Consider the following 18,011-nt stretch of genomic DNA (forward strand, 5'->3'; position numbering starts at 1 on the left):
TTCCTGGAAACACATGTAATATAAAGTCCTTAACGATGCCTTTCTTCCCCTGACAATATATGTATTGTACCTGTGTTTGGCTGTTCATAATTTAGTTTTTGAATACATATTTTTTGCTATAGAAAATGTGTGTATAAATTAGACTGTATAATATCTACTTTGGAATTGTCTAAGGAAATAAGCTCAGCATTTCTGCCTTCCCCATTTCTGTAATTTACTCCCCATATATATTTTTTTCTTTTTTGGTGCCTCTCATCACTAGTTCTTGAACACCACCCATTTTTTAGATTTAACTTTTAACTTTTTCTGTCTTGTTTCCTAATTGTAAGAAAGAAACCTAGTTGTTAATTTGGCCTCCTCTTGTAATTCCTTCAGCTTCCTATTTTTATAATTTGCTTCATTTACTTCCCCATTTTCTCCATGTTCAGCTCTTGTTTTTTAATTATATTTCACCATCTGTAATCTTTATTAGTCCATGCTTATCACTTCAAAACTTGTTTAAAACATGAGTAGGAAAAATTTATTTGATCAGCTCTGTTAAATTCTGAACATCCCCGTTCATTACAAGTCAGTGTACATGCTAGTATTTAACCTAATACTAATGAATATATTTTGTTTTTATTTATACTTTGTTTCCTCAATTCTTTTTTTTTTTTTTTTTTTTGTCTTTTTACCCTTCCTAGGGCCACACCCATGTCATATGGAGGTTCCCAGGCTAGGGGTCTAATCAGAGCTGTAGCCAATGGCCTTCGTACGCCAGAGACCCTGCAATGCAGGATCCGAGCCACATCTGCGACCTACACCACAGCTCACAGCAATGCTGAATCCTTAACCAGGGATCGAACCTGCACCTCATGGTTCCTAGTGGGATTCGTTAACCACTGAGCCACTATGGGAACTCCTCAATTTTTTTTTTTTCTCCTTGATATCCTCAGAATTACCTCTGTTAAGATAATGTCATGTTGTTATGTATTTTTACATTACTCCCCCACCTTCTTATTTTATCATAATTTTGGCCTTTTAAAACACATAAGCTAGTATCTCTGTCTCCCTTCTCCATTGGTTCCTTTCCTTCCTGTCCTACCTCTCAAATTAGGTGTCCTCTCTGTCACTGTCCCTAAAGTTTTGAAATTGACTTCCTTTGTCTGTTATGAAATGAGCAGAGTGAAGTTCTATCACTCGCTATTATTCTCACTTCAAATTTTGTTTCAGATACCCTTGGGTGAAGGCCATGCCAGGCTTTATAATTGGTAGACAATAGAAAAAAATACCAAAAGACTAAGTTAATAAAAGAAGATTCTATTTAGCTAGAGGTTATTTATCTATCTATGACCAGACATATAGAATATAGTAGAAAAACTAGAAAATAATAAAAAAGAGACATCTAAGTAATCAAAATGGATGTCATAAAATCTGGGGATTTCATTCGTAGGGACATCCTTATTCAGAGCTGATCATTTTTTTTTACTGAGCTGCTTCTGCCTTTTTTTTTTTTTTTTTTTTTAAATTATTTTTTTTTGTCTTTTTGCTGTTTCTTTGGGCCGCTCTCGCGGCACATGAAGGTTCCCAGGCTAGGGGTCGAATCGGAGCTGTAGCCACTGGCCTACACCAGAGCCACAGCAACACGGGATCCGAGCCGCGTCTGCAACCTACACCACAGCTCATGGCAACGGCGGATCGTTAACCCACTGAGCAAGGGCAGGGATCGAACCCTCAACCTCCTGGTTCCTAGTTGGATTCGTTAACCACTGCGCCACGACGGGAACTCCCTGCCTTTTTTTTTTTAAATGATTTTTATTTTTTCCATTATAGTTGGTTTACAGTGTTCTGTCAATTTCTATTGTACAACAAAGTGACCCAGTCATATGTATATGTACATTCTTTTTCTCACATTTTCTTCCATCATCTTCCATCAGAAGTGCTAGATAGAGTTCCCTGTTCTATACAGCAGGCTCTCATTGCTTATCCATTCCAACTTCCCGGCTTTTTCATGAGGCAAGAAAGCACGTTGACAGTGTCATGAAGTTAGGGCTTACAGACCCTAACTGTGATGTTACAGTGAGGGAAATAGAAGAGTGGAAAGACACCTATCTTAGAAAATAGAGTAGTCTCAGCAACACAGGGAATATAGCCAATATTTTGTAATAACTGTAAATGGATAGTAACCTTTAAAAACTGTATGAACATACAACATTAAAAAAGGAGATAGAGGGAGTTCCTCTTGTGGCTCAGCGGTTACAAACCTGACTACTATCCATGAGGATGCTGGTTTGATCCCTGGCCTCCCTCAGTGGGTCAGGGATCCAGTGTTGCTCTGAGCTGTGATGTAGGTTGCAGACACAGCTCGGATCCCGTGTTGCTGTGCTGGTGGTATAGGCCGGCAGCTGCAGCTCCAATTTGACCCCTAGGCTGGGAACTTCCATATGCCTTGGGTGTGGCCCTAAAAAGCAAAAAAATAAAAAATAAAAAAATAAAAAACCACAAACAAACAAACAAAAAAGGAAATAGACTAGTCTTAGCTTGCTTTGGGGAAGAATACCTTATTCATTTCATTTGTCCTTAGGAGGAGTCACTCTATGATAGCATAGTATAATTACAGGTAATAGTAATAGACTTAAGGGAGCTGTTCTCAAACGTTTTGGTCTTAGGATCCCTTTATAGTAAAGTTTACTAAGAACCCCATAGAACTTTAGTTTATGTGGGTTATATTTATTATATTTCCTGTATTATATGTTTTTAAAAATTAAAAATGATAGAACTATTGCATATTAATGTGAACACTTTTAATTTAAAAAAAAGTTTTCCAAAACAAATCTTTAGCAAAGAGTGTCATTGTTACATGATTTGCAGGTCCCTCATGTCTATTTGAATAGAATACAGCTTGATTCTCATATCTCCTGCACTCAATCTTGCAGTATATTGTTTTGGTTGAAGTACATGAAGAAAATGAAATATTATACAGACACATGGTTCAAAAAGGGAGGATATCTTAGCCTTTTTAGATGATTGTGGGTGTTCTTTGGTACCACACCAAAATTTGACAAGTAGTAGTTTTTTAAAGGAGAGCTACAGTGTTGAATCTGAAACCATATCAGTGAATTTTTCATTTCTTGTTACCTGAAAATCCATGATACATGTTGTGTTTTGAATGAACCTTTTACCTCTTTGTGATTTTGTAATACCACATATTGGTTGTTTGGGAAATATTGGTTCATTGAGTCATACATTTTTCCCCCCAAAGATGACACATTTCATTCTGCAGTAACAAAACGGAAAAAAAAAAAAAGTTGTTAATGTCACCAGTGATCACATAAGAAATCTTTAATATTATGAAGCTCTCAAACTCAGAGTGGTAGATACAAGTTTTCCGCAATTATAAATTTTCACTTAGAAGCCCAAATATTAATCATTGGTAACAAATACTGTTAACATTTTACCCTTGAAGTTACAGGCTTACTTGGTTTATTTTTGAGAAAATGTCTGCCAAATTCCTAAGTCTGTGTAACCATAGTTTGTCATTCCCTCTTGAAGTTGAAAATGATGTTCCATGAAAAAAAAAAAAAAAAAAAAAAAGGCTAGTTTAGTTCATAACTCAAAGTAACTTACAGAAGTGCTTTTTCTCAAGATTGCCATTTCTCCACATAGAATATGAAAAAGACATGGATTGAAGAGTTGAGATTTAATATTATTTTTTACTGCTTCATTAAAGATATTCTGAAGTGAGAGTAACATTTAAGAAGAAATCTGGGAATATGTAGCGGTGCCAGTCTAGGTTGATGTCACTACTTTTGTGCTAAAATGTGAGTAGTTTTACCCACCACTGTTTTTGTACCACTGTTGTCAATAGAGTGGGAAAGGGCAAATGATGTTTAAATATTATGATGAAAATAGTTTCAACTTTGAGAACTCCTTGAAAGTGTCTCAGGACTTCCAAGGCCCATTGACTGCATTTTGAGAACTTAGGTAGATGTTGGGATTTGTGGAACTTTTGTTCTTCTTTTGATTTTTCTCTCCCCTTACCCCCATTCAGGGAGAATCCTGAGGCTTGGTTGTTGACCTCATTAATTTAGTCTTCATTTCTTTTCAATTATTTCACTACTTTTTTGAGGGAGGGAAATGGAGTTTCTAAGAACTTTTGCTCATAGCAGTTGATTTTTAGTTTTCAGTTGTACTTTTGGTCCAAATGTAAGCTCTTGCTTCTCTGAGATATATATTATTTTTATGTTGTCTTCTGCTTTCTCTAGTGACAGTGTAGGAATTTTATTCTTATTATGCTTGATACATACATCATGCTTTGGTTTTCCCTCAAATGTTAGATTTTTCACTGTAGTTAAAGTTTTATATTATGGTCCAGACTATACCATTTTGGTCATTTAAGTGTATTCCTCTAGCCCAAGTGAATCTTTGTTCTTGTGTCTTTGGTATATTTAGCAAATGGGTTTTTCCTCAGGGTAGCTTGTCGTCTTACATATATTTCCTGTCCCTTGGGAGATAATATTCCCCTATTTTCACAGTTACACTGCCCAAGTGTCAGATATCCCACAGTACAGAGAGCTGTGCTGGAGGCCTTAGCCATGCAGCTGTTCTTCTATGATTTTCTTGTCTGGCTGACTGCCCAGGACACACTTCTCCCAATACTTCCTGCTAAGAAAACTTATCCTTTTTGGAGATCCCACTTTAGGCTTGTTTTGTGTATCTGGTTCCTCAGGTGTGTTTTGTTGTCATTCTTTCACCATTCAACTTGGTAATCTTTACAAATTCCTTTCTGTTATTATCTCTAGATATACCGCTCTCAGGTTTTTTGGTACCACAATAATTTTTCATTTTTTTTCTAATTTTCTTTTCATATTTTAAAGTTTGGAACAATGACAGAGTCACAGAAAAGTTGTAAGTATAGTGCAAAGAGGTTTTTTGGTTGTTGTCCCTGAACCATTTGGTAGTAAGTTGCCCACCTGATGCCTTGTCACCCCCAAATACCTTAATGTTTTATTTCCTACAAAGGCATTCTCCTACATAATAACTCCATAACTATCAAATTATGAAGTTAATAAGAATATTGTACTAACATTTAAATCTCACAAGTTGTCCTAACGTCTCTTAGAACAGAAATACCCAGTTTAGAACCATGCATTACATTTAACTACCATGTCTGTTTAGTCTTCTTTAATCGGAAACAGTTTTTATCTTTCAGGGGACTTGACACTTGTGAAGGTTATAAATGTAGCTATTTTGTAGAATAACCCTTAAGTTGCATTTCTCTGACATTTTAATTAGATTTTGTTGTTGTTAATGTTGCTTTTTAGGGTTGCACCTGCAGCATATGGAAGTTCTCAGGTTAGGGGTTCAATCGGAGCTACAGCTGTGAGCCTATGCCACAGCCACAGATAGAGATACAGCAATGCTGATCTAAGCCAAGTCTGCGGCCTACACCAGAGCTCACAGCAACACCATATCCTTAACCCACTGAGCAAGGCCAGGGATCAAACCCGAATCCTCATGGATACTGGTTGGATTCATTTCTGCTGCAGCACATCTAATCAGATTTTATGATTAGATCTTTGGCAGGGTTATCATGAAAGTGTCTTGCATTCTTCTTGCATCTTACTAGGTGGCATGTAGTTTCACTTGTCCATTACTGATAGAAATTTGTTTTGTGATTAAGGTTGTAACTGCCAGACATCACCTCTGTATGTCAGGGTACTCCTTCCTCATTTGTAATTAATAGATATTTGTGGGGGAAGTGTGTGGAGAGGGAAGGATTGGGAGCTTGGGATGGCATATGCACACTGTGGGCATATGGAATGGATGATTAGTGGGACCTGCTATATAACAGGGAAATCTCAGTATTATGTGATAACCTATGTGGGAATGGATACATGTATATGTATAACTGAGTTGCTTTGCTACATAGCAGAAATTAACATAAGACTGTAAATCAGTAATACTTCAATAAAATCAAAAAAAGAAGAAACTAAATGATTTTGGGCTGATATTGAAGCTGTAAGTATTTTCTAATCAGATTTTTAGCTTATTTTTTTATATCTGTATTTATTCATGGTTACCTATTATATTCACTGAGTTATAGCTCATTATCATTTATTTTGATGCTCAAATTGTTCTTGATTTGGCCAGCAGGAATCCCTTCCATCTGTTTTTTTTTTCATTTTGACATCTTCCTTCTTTGAGAAGTTTTTTGCATCTACCATAATACGATTTTTCAGACTTACCTTCAGACTTGCTTCAGTTGTTTTTAGTGGAAAATGGTACTAAAAGCCAAGATCAGGGCACTTCTGTGCTCATTGCTTTTGGGGTGTCACTGCTTCTGGCCTTTTTAGTGTACAGAGCTAGGGGATATGTTTATGTGCATCCACATACACATTCACATCTATATTTCTATAAATATAGGATGATTTCACAATGATACTTCCAATTCTAATCTAGCCCCAACAGGTTCATTCTAGTGTTTCCTACAGGACTAGTTTTATTTCTGTACTTTTTTTGATGAGGGAGATAAAGTAAACATTGGTTCAGACAAGTAGTTTCAGCCAGAAGTACCCATAATTAGTTTCCAAAGTCTTGTCTTTTCTCTTTTTCTTTTCTTTTTTTCTTTTCTTTTCTTTCCTTCCTTCCTTCTTCTTTCTTTCTTTCTCTTTCTTCCTTCCTTCCTTCCGTTTTTAATTTTTATGGTCACACCCACAGCATATGGAAGTTCCTAGGCCAGAGATCGAATCCAAGCCACAGCTCCAACCTATTTTGAAGCTACAGCAATGCCACAGCAGGAAGAGCTCCAAAGTATTTCTTTTTCTTTTTACAGCTATACTTATGGCATATGAAATTCCCAGGCTAAGGGTCAAATAGGAGCTGCAGCTGCAGGCCTATGCCACAGCCACGGCAATTCCAGATCCAAGCCACATCTGCGACCTACACCTCAGTTTGCAGCAACGCCTGATCCTTAACCCACTAAACAAGGTCAGGGATCAAACTCATATCCTTGTGGAGACTATTTAGGGTTCTTAACCCACTGAGCCACAGTGGGAACTCCCCCAGAGTATTTCTAAAGGGATAAGATTCTAAGATGTAGCGCATGGTAAAGTACATTTAGGTGGAATATTTCATTCCTCAGTAATTCCAGGTTACTATGTGAAGGGTGGATGGACTGAATCAGACCTTTTTTTTTTTAATGGTATAGTTGATTTAGAGTGTTGGGCCAGTTTCTGTTGTACAGCAAAGTGATTCAGTCATACATACATATATATATAGAGAGAGAGAAAGAGAGCGAGAGAGAGATATCTCTATATATACACACACATTGGTTTTTATGTTATTTTCCATTATGATCTATCCTAGGAGATTGGATATATGCTATACAGTAGGACCTTGTTGTTTATCCATTTTAAATGTAATAGTTTGCCTCTACTAACCCCAAACTTGCAGTCTCCAACATGAATCGGTACTTACATGGTCTTCACTGAGTAAGTTTCTTGTGGAGATACTGTAGGGGCTCAATTTTACTACAGTTGCAGTAGTGCAGTTGTGTTTCATCCCTACGAAGGTTTTATTGTTTGTATGATCCCAAAGTTTGGAGCATGTATCTTTTTGATAAATGTGTCCTTGGAATTTTAAGCCTTGGACCAATTCTAGAATCTTGTGGAATAAGGTGGGAGAACATTGTTTGATTTGTATTAGGGCCATCACAAGAAACCTGTAATCTAAAACTGAATCTCCTTGCCAAGGCTATCATCCAGCCTAGAATAAGTTGGTTTGACTTCCTCCATCCCTGGAGATTTTGGAAACAATTTAAGAGGCATATTGAGATGTCTTTTTGTGACTAGAATAGATTTACTTTTAGTCTTCTAGGAAAAGATAAGAATCCTGGCAGCAGCATTTAATCTGTTGCCCTGTTAATTTCTGGGCACCTCAAAAGATTTAGTTAATTGTTCTGGGGCTAAATGCAGAATATCAGAGACTGTGTATAGTAGATGCAGTTTGATTTGTCAGAGATACCTGAATCCAGCATAATGTCCTGTCTGTTCTTTCTTTTGAAAACTGTTCCCAAGGCAGAAACCCTGGGAGATTATCTTTCTTATTTTTTTGATCTTTGTTATTGAAATCAATGCCATTTCTATCAATTCTGTCTTTTAAGTATCTCTAGTGAGATACTTTAGGGTAGGCTTGGAAAACTGGACAAGATACAAGCAGCGAGAGGCTTTTTGATAGGCAAAGGGCTAAAACAATTACTGTAATTCTTTGGTTTTAAGGAACTTCCATACTGTTCTCCATAGTGGTTGTACCATTTTACATTCCCTTCAGTAGTGTAGGAGGGTTCCCAGAATATAGGTTTATTTTTGTACTCTTTGCCTCTAAATTTTTATACTGTTACAGGAAATTTTTCTGGTGGTTAAATACCCAAAGTGCATTTGCTGTATGTGTAGTTGAAATTGATAAGATAGAATCAAATTCCTCTGAAGAGTTTGTATCCATTTATACTTCCATCAGTAGTATATGAGTACCTCTATATGAGCATTCTTCAACAAATGGTCTTTTTTTTTTTTGTCCTTTTAGGGTCACACCTGCAGCATATGGAGGTTCCCAGGCTAGGGCTTGAATCACAGCTCTAGCTGCCAGCCACAGCAACACGGGATCTGAACCATTTCTGCCACCTACACCACAGCTCATGGCAATGCTGGATCCTTAACCCACTAAGGGAGGCCAGAGATGGAACCTGCGTCCTCATGGATACTAGTCACATTTGTTTCCGCAGAGCCACAATGGGAACTCCTGGATATTAGCTGTCTTAAAGTACTTGTGCAAATATGAACCAGGCAATGTAGTATAGTATGTAATAACATAGGCTTTGAAGCCAGATTGCTACTCACTAATTGTCATGTTGGCAGTTAAATGTAAAAATTGTTTTAGGACTATTACATACTTGTATACCTTTGTGTTCCACATGGATTTAGTAGATTTGTTGCTTATATGCTTTGGTTATGGTATTTGCCATATAGAAGTTTACATTTTAATGTAGTCATATTTATTTGTCTTTATGCATTTTTAGATTTAATGGTATTCTTAGAAAGGATTTGTGCCAAGATTTTAAAAATAATAACTTAAGTTTCTTACTTTGTCTTAAGGAGTGACATAATTATCTAGATTGATTCTGTCCAAATTTCTAATCAGTTGTAACATCATTTGCTGAATAAATTAACTTTTTACTTCTAAAATTCTCTTTATCAGTAGTAAATTCCCAAATATACTTAATTTATGTCAAGATTTTCTTTTTTGTTGTGTTTTTTTTGGTTATGATAATGCTGTGATATCTTTCTTGATTCTCCCCCATTATAGTGTGCTTAATATCTGGAAGTGTCAGTTTATTACTCTAATTTAGAAAAAAAATTTCTAGGTGGACTTGAATCATTAAGTTCTAAAAATAATTCTTGTTGGCATGTTGATTGAGAGTGCTTGAATGTATAGATTAGTTTAAGAAGTAATTGATACCTTTACGATGGCATCTCTTTCTAGGAAAGTAAATTTTCCCTTTATTTAGAAGTTTATACCCTTCAGTATATTTTATGCTTTTCTTCTTCTTATCATATCCGTGTTTCTCATTCATTGGTATACATATTTCTTGTTATTATTAAGAAAATGTATGTTTTTTGTTAAGCCAATTTCCAAAAACCATAGTGAAGAGAAGGTGAGAGCTGTGGCTGTTATGAATGGAGCTATTTTTTTTTAATTGTATCCTTATCTGGATATTTAATTAGAGGGAGGAAATTGATACTTCATGTTTATTACATACCGTATTTCACCAAAGACAAAAAAATTGCTAAATCACCAAAGACAAAAAAATTGCTAATAGATTTTTAGATGGTATGCTTGGATCTTCTAGGTATATAATTATTGATGAACTAGTAGTAGCACCTTTTATTTTTTAATTGAATTATAAATATATTAATTAAATTATGTAGTCTCATGTTTTTTAATTTACTATGCATACTGACAGGTACTTAATAATTTATCTTTTTAACTACAAAATTCTTCCATTGTTTGCTTTCATTGTTTGAGATCATCCTCCAACATAACAATAGCAGTTTGTTTTTTTTTTTTTTGTCTTTTGTCTTTTTTTTTTGTTGTTGTTGTTGTTGTTATTGTTGCTATTTCTTGGGCCGCTCCCGCGGCATATGGAGGTTCCCAGGCTAGGGGTTGAATCGGAGCTGTAGCCACTGGCCTACGCCAGAGCCACAGCAACGCGGGATCCGAGCCGCGTCTGCAACCTACACCACAGCTCACGGCAACGCCAGATCGTTAACCCACTGAGCAAGGGCAGGGACCGAACCCGCAACCTCATGGTTCCTAGTCAGATTCGTTAACCACTGCGCGCCACGAACGGGAACTCCCAACAATAGCAGTTTGACTAATTTAATCTTCAATAAGGGGATAGAGGATTTTTATTGTTGCCCAGGAGTTTCCGTTTAATAATACTACACTTTCTTTCTCTAGCATTGTCTGGCTGTGAGAATGGGAGGGGAACAAGAAAACCTGCTAAACTCCTAAAGAGCTTTTGATAGAGAAATAAAAGTCCTTAGGTTGATTTAAGTAGAAGTTCGTTCCTTCTGTCCCTGCTCTACCCTTACTCTTCTTCTTCTTCTTTTTTTTTTTTTTTTTTTTTGTCTTTTTGGTATTTCTTGGGCCGCTCCCATGGCATATGGAGATTCCCAGGCTAGGGGTCCAATCGGAGCTGTAGCCACCGGCCTAGCCAGAGCCACAGCAACGCGGGATCCGAGCCGCGTCTGCAACCTACACCACAGCTCACAGCAACACCGGATCGTTAACCCACTGAGCAAGGGCAGGGATCGAACCCTCAACCTTATGGTTCCTAGTCGGATTCGTTAACCACTGCGCCACGACAGGAACTCCCCTTACTCTTCTTGAAGGTGTCTTCAGTGGTAAGGGAATGGCTTCTCGAATGTTGTTTCTTAACTGCTTTACAATTTTTTTATGAAAAAATTAATACTACTTATAAACATTTTCCTTGAACTCTTGGTATTTAGTGTGATGCACAGTAGTAATTATGTATATCTTTTAATGATAGATATTTTGGGTCTTTGTTATAATAGTAAATTCTCTAATTATGAATTTTATATACATGGTAGATGTTTTCCAAGAGATCTTTGCCACTACAAAGACCTTTTGCCCTAGGGTTTGTTTTTATCAAATTACATATTTCACTGACCTTGATCTTATCCTTATTTATATGTTTAATAGATAATTTGGTATAAATGGAAGGTGCTTCCCAGATGCTGAAATTTTCCTCAGATTCAGTTGATTCTATCACTGAAAGTAACTTAGCAATAGTCCAGTCTAAGTAACCACTCTTTTTTTTTTTTCTCTTTCTTTCTTTCTTGGCTGCCGCGTGGCATATGTAGTACCCAGGCCAGGGATCAGATCTGAGCTCCAGTTGCTATCTAAGCCACAGCTGTGGCAGTGCTGGATCCTTAACCCACTGTGCCAGGCCCGGGATGGAACCTGCATCCTAGTGCTCCCAAGATGCTGTGGATCCCATTGCGGCGCTGCACGGGAACTCCAGTAACCACTCTTTTTTAATTAACAAAAGAGTAAACTATTGGCCCAGGGCGGGGGGGGGGGGGGGTGGAATCCTGGAGGTCATTTAGTTTGTTAGTGACATAAACGAGATTCCAAAAATAAACCCAGATTTCCTGATTCTGGCTTTTCCCTTATATCAGAATTTTCTGGAGTTCCCATTGTGGCTCAGCAGTAATGAATCCAACTAGTATCCAGGAGGATGCTGGTTTGATCCCTGAACTCATTCAGTGGGTTGGGGAAACGGTATTGTCATGAGCTGTCTTGTAGGTCACAGACAAGGCTCAGATCCCGAGCTGCTGTGGCTTGGTGTAGGCTGGAAGGTACAGCTCCAATTTGACCCCTAGCCTGGGAACTTCCATATGCTGTGGGTGCTGCCCTAAAAAAGTTTTTTTCTTTTTTTCTAGGAATGTTCTAAAGTATAGTCTCTGTTGAATACCACTTTTTTTTTTAATGTGCCAAATATTTATTTTATTTACACCTCCTTTTAATTCTCATCTTCCCTGCCCCTCCTCCAGCTTTATTGAGATATAATTGACATGTAACATTGTGTAAGTTTAAGGTGTACAGTGGGTTGATTTGATACATATATTGCAGTGTGATTACCACTTTTGGGTTAATTTAACTCTTCTATCACCTCACATAATTAATTACTTTTTCCTTTTGTGGCGACAGTATTTAAGATCTACTCTCTTAGGAACTTTTGGGTATGTAATACTTGTTAATTATAATCAGTCACAATGCTGTGCATTAGATCACCAAAACCAAATCCACCCATCCTTCTGTCGTTTCCTAGCTCCCTCCTCAACTATACTTCTGACTGGCAGCTTAAACAGCACTATTTTCCAAATTTTAATTTTTTTTTATTTTTGTGGCCAAACCCATGGCAAATGGAAGTTCCTGGGCCAGGGGTTGAATCTTAGCTGCAGCTGTGACCTGTGCCATAGCTGCAGCAAAGCCATGTACTTTAACCCACTCTGCTGGGCCAGGGATAGAACCTGCACCTCTGCAGTGACTGGAGCCCCAGAAGTCAGCTTCTTAACCCACTGTCCACAGCAGGAACTCCTAGGGTCTTCTTGTTTATCCATCCTATACATAATAATTTGCCTATGCTAGTCCTGAACTCCTAGTCCTTCCTTCCCCTACCCTCTTTCCCCCTTGGCAACCACAAGTCTCTTCTCTATATCTATGAGTCTGTTTTTGTTTCTTGGATATGTTAATTTGTGTCATATTTTAGATTTCACATACAAGTGGTATTATACAGTATGTGTCTCTTTCTGACTTTGTTAAGTGCGATAATCTCTAGGTTCATCCACATTGTTGCAGATGACCTTTTTGTAATGATTGAATAATGTTCCATTGCATGTATATATACCACGTCCTTTATCTCTTCATCTGTCGATGGACATTTAGGTTGGTTCCATGTCGTGGCTGTTGTAAATAGTGCTGCTGTCAACATAGGGATTCATGTATGTTTTTGAATTGTGGTTTTATTTGGTTATATGCCTGGGAGTGGGATTGATGGATCACATGGCAACTCTATTTTTAGTTTTTTTTTTTTTTTTTTTTTCTTATTAAGGCCGTCTCTGCATCATATGCAAGTTTCTAGGTTGGAGTTGAGTTGGAGCTGCATCTCCTGTCTGTGCCACAGCCACAGAAATGCCAGATCTGAACCGTCTCTGCAACCTATGCCACAGCTTGCCACAATGCTGGATCCGTAACCACCTGAGCTAGTCCAGGGGTCAAACTCATGTCCTCAAGGACACTGTGTTGGGTTCTTAACCTGCTGAGTCACAGTGGGAACTCCTGTTTTTAATTTTGTTGAAGAAGCTCCATGATGTTTTCCATAGTGATTATACCAATTTATGTTCCCACCAACAATGTGAAAGGGTTCCTTTTTCACCACACCTTCTCCAGCATTTGTAGACATTTTAATGATGGCCATTGTGATCCATGTGAGGTGGTACCTTATTGTAGTTTTGATTTGCATTTCTCTAATAATTAGTGGTGATGAGCAAACTATGTAACTTTTACAGAATTTAGCATCATTGGTATGATGGAACACCAGATTTAGCTCAGCTTTCTGAGAATCAAGGTTCTCATTACCCTACATAAAGAAATAACAAGTTCTCCAAAGGATTTAAACATTTTCCTGCATTAAATTCTAAATGATTTTTAAAATGTCATTTCCCTTATATGAGCTATTGAGTAATGAATGGACAGTGTTGTTGACAATAATTTAACAGCACGTTTTATAGCTTTCATACTGTTTGTATATTTTTTTAAATAGGAAGAAGTCAATATATTATGCAAAAAAAAAAAAAAAACCTCAGCAAAGATGGATCACATATGAGGGTAGGTTAGTGTTCTTTAAAATTATACATATGTATGTGTGTGTGTGTTTTGATACTTTTACTTGATCTAAGGGTAAAGTAGACATGAATGGAGACAGTATTTTTTTGTGCCTTGTAACCATCATTGTTCTCATTTGGAATTTTGCTAGCTGAGTAACAGACAATTTCAGAATTTTGCTTTCTAATGAAAGAATGGGGTATTAAAATTCTTTTTTGCTTATTGATGCTCTGGAAATCAGTTGAGGAAATATGTTTATTATTAAGAAAGTTGATAAGTCTAACTAGCTAGCCAATCTTTCTCTACAGGGGATACTTACTATTACAAACCTTGTAATTGTCTAAGGAGGTGGTTTCAGAGCTGGTGTAGACACCTAATGCAGATGCTTTCCTGAGACAACTAAAATACCCAAGAATATGGTACAGATGATTTTGGCTTAATGGATTTTTAAGATTTCCAATAGTATAATCAATCATATGTCTGCCATAAAAAAAAAAAAAATAGACTCCTTGTCCCAAGAAATGTCAAATTTGGGGCAGCATTGTTTCTAGTTTACTTGATTGAGCTTTAAAAAAAGACAAATTTTTCAGGTAATTGAAAGAGGTGACTTAGAGTGAGGTAATATTTAACATTAAGTGGTTGCAAGTAGGAATATGCATACCACCGACAGAGATTGTAATTCTTCCAGTTAATGTGCAACCGTTCTTTTCTTCATAGTAAGAAAAATACCAGGACTAGTTGTTCTTTTTAAAAATAAACTTGATTTTTCAGAGAAGTTGTAAATCCAAATTGACCATAAGGTACAGAGATTTCCTATGTACCCCTTGTTCCCACACATGCATAGTCTCTCATTACCACCATCCATCACCAGAGTGGTACATTTCCTAAAATTAGTGAACCTTCATTGACACATAATTATCACCCACAGTCCGTAGTTTACGTTTGGGTTCACTCTTGGTATTGTACATTCTGTGGTTTTGGACAAAGGTATAATGACATGTATTCAGCATTATAGTATCATATGGAATAGTTTCACTAAAAACTACTAACAGTCCTCTGTTCTGCCTGTTCATCCTCCCACTCCAACTGCTGGAAACCTTAGATTTATCACTATCTCTGTAGTTTTCCTTTTTCTGGAGTGTCATATAGTTGGAGTCATACAAATGTATATGGTCTTTTCAGGCTTCTTCTTTGCAGTATGCATGGTTCCTCCAAGGCTTGATAGCACATTTCTTCTTAACGTCTGAATAATCCATTGTACCACAGTTTATCTCATTGAAGGACATCTCGTTTGCCTTCAACTAGTGGTAGTTAAGAATGAAGCTGCTATGAATATCCATGTGCAGGTTTTTTTGGTGGTCATAAGTTTCCAAATCCTTTGGATGAATACCAAAGAGCATGATTGCTGGATAGTATAGTAAGATTATGTTAGGTTTGTAAGAAACTAGCAAACTGACTTCCAAAGTGTCAGTACCATTTTGTACTTCCACCAGCATTTGGTATTGGCAGTGTTCCAGATTTTGGCCATTCTGATAGGTTTACAGGGATATCTCCTTGTTTTAATTTGCATTTCACTGATGATTTATGATGTGAAGTATCTTTTCATATGCATATTTGCCATCTGTGTATCTTCTTTGGTGAGGTGAGAGTTTTAGGATCATCAGCCAATTTTTTAATTGGATTGTTTTCTTACTGTAGAGTTTTGAGAGTTCTTTGTATATTTTGGATAACAGCCCTTTATCAGATGTGTTATTTACAAATACAGTCCTCTCACATACTTTGAGGAGGAGGGGGAATCGTTTCTAGGACTGGCCCTTCCTTTCCTCAGGATACCAAAACCTGAGAATGCTCAAATCTCTTATGTAAAATGGCATAATGTTAGCATATAACTGAGGCACTGTATACTTGAAATCATCCTAGATTATTTAGAATACCTAATACCATGAAAATGCTTTGTAAATTGTTAAGTACAACATAAATGCAATGTAAACAGTTGCTGGCTTAATTCAGGTTCTGCTTTTTGGAAGTTTCTGGAGTTTTTCTTTGTTTTTTGTTTTCAAATATTTTTGATCCACAGTTGGTTGAGGATGAAGAGAACTGGCTGATATGGAAGGCCAACTGTATTTTCTGCTGTTCTTTTTTTTTAACCTTTTATTTATTTATTTATTTCTACCGTATAGCATGGTGACCCAGTTACATATACATGTATACATTTTTTTCCTCATATTATCATGCTCCATCATAAGTGACTGGACATAGTCCCCAGTGCTACACAGCAGGATCTCAGTGCTAATCCATTCCTATTCTGCCATTCTTGTTGCTTGTTGTTTACTTGACCATGTCTTTTGCAGAGCAGATTTATAGTTTTAACGGTCTAGTTTATCAATTATTTCTTCCATGGATTTTGCCTTTGATGTTGTATCTAAAAAATCATTGCCATACCCAGGGGTCATTTAGGTTTTCTTCTGTGTTGTGTTGTAGGAGTTTTATAGTTTCATGTTTTACATTTAAGTCTATAATCCATTTTGAGTTAGTTTTTATGACAAGTGTAAGGTTTATGTCTTGGTTTAGTCTTTGCATGTAGTTGTCTGGTTGTTCTGGCACCATTTGTTGAAAAGACTGTCTTTGCTTCATTTTATTGCCTTAAAGGCTGTATTTTTTAAATTACATGAAAGTAATATCTTATGATTTGTGGTCACCTTTTTTAGAGAAAGAAGGGGTCATTGGGAATTGAGAAGTTATTCTAAATGTGGCTGCTGTGTCATTTTTTTCTTATCATCTACTTTGGTATAGATAAAATATCTGTTGAAATTTTAGAATTATTTCCACCCGTACACCATGGAGTTATATTGCAAAAGACTCCCAAATTCACATGCCTATAGGTGTTTTCTCAATAGGAATATTGAAAATGGAATTATTATCATGTTGGTCATTCGTTTTCTCATTATCTTCCATCATGTTCCTTCACAAGTGCCTAAAGTTCCCTGTGCTATATATATATAGCAGGATCTCATTGCTTATCCACTCTAAATGCAATAGTTTTCATCTACTAACCCCAAACTCCCAGTCCATCCCATTCCTTCCCACTCCCCCTTGGCAACCACAAGTCTATTCTCCAAGTCCACGAGTTTGTTTCATTTGTGCCGTTTATTAGATTCCAGATATAAGTGATATCACATGGTATTTGTCTTTCTTTTTCTGACTTCACTACTATGAGAGTCTTTAGTTGCATCCATGTTGCTGCAAATGGCATTATTTTGTTCTTTTTTATGGCTGAGTGGTATTCCATTGTGTATATATACCACATCTTCTTAATCCATTCATCTGTCAAGATGGACATTTAGGTTGTTTCCATGTCTTGGCTATTGTGAATAGTGCTGCAGTGAACATACAGGTGCGTGTATCTTTTTCAGTGAAAGTTTTGTCCAGGTATATGCCCAGGAGTGGGATGGCTGGGTCATCTGGTAGTTCTATATTTAGTTTTTTGAGGTACCTCCATACTATTTTCCATAGTGGTTGTACCAGTTTACATTCCCACCAACAGTGAAGGAGGATTCCCTTTTCTCCACACCCTCTCCAGCATTTGTTGTTGACTTGTTAATGACAGCCATTCTGACCGGTGTGAGATGGTACCTCATTGCAGTTTTGATTTGCATTTCTCTAACAGTTAGTGATGTTGAGAATTTTTTCATGTGCCTATGGCCATCTGAGTGTCTTCTTTGGCGAAATGTCTATTCAGGTCTTCTGCCCATTTTTCAGTTGGGTTTTGTTCATTTGTTTGTTTGTTTTGCTGTTGAGTTGTATAAGTTGTTAGAATATTTTAGAGATTAAGACCTTGTCAGTTGCATCATTTGAAACTATATTTTCCCATTCCTAGGTTATCTTTTTTTTTTTTAATGGTTTCCTTTGTTGTGCAAAAGCTTGTAAGTTTGATTAGGTCTGATTGGTTTATTTTTGTTTTTATTTCTGTTTCCTTGGGAGGGTCTTTGATGTTTTGGGACCTAAAGTGTCTTGACATTCATTGAGAATCATTAATCACATGGAATACTGTTATACTTGGA

General features: G+C 36.8%; 1 protein-coding gene across 23 annotated transcripts in view; it reads left to right on the top strand.

Annotated features, from left to right (window-relative positions):
* The window catches only part of ERBIN (erbb2 interacting protein), a 118,248-nt gene that overhangs the window by 3,770 nt on the left and 96,467 nt on the right, over window positions 1-18,011 (top strand). For 12 of the 23 annotated variants that reach the window (XM_021076805.1, XM_021076789.1, XM_021076795.1 and 9 more), the window contains exon 2: window positions 13,889-13,953. The exons of 9 other annotated variants lie outside the window; for them this stretch is intronic. In XM_021076805.1, coding sequence (XP_020932464.1) covers window positions 13,906-13,953 — 48 coding nt within the window. In that variant the 5' untranslated portion in view covers window positions 13,889-13,905. Of the gene's footprint in view, window positions 1-13,177; window positions 13,958-18,011 lie in introns of all 23 variants that reach the window. 2 more of the 23 variants (XM_021076792.1, XM_021076788.1) reach the window with 2 other exon arrangements.

This window comes from Sus scrofa, chromosome 16 (assembly GCF_000003025.6).
Source record: "Sus scrofa isolate TJ Tabasco breed Duroc chromosome 16, Sscrofa11.1, whole genome shotgun sequence".
Lineage (NCBI taxonomy): Eukaryota > Metazoa > Chordata > Mammalia > Artiodactyla > Suidae > Sus > Sus scrofa.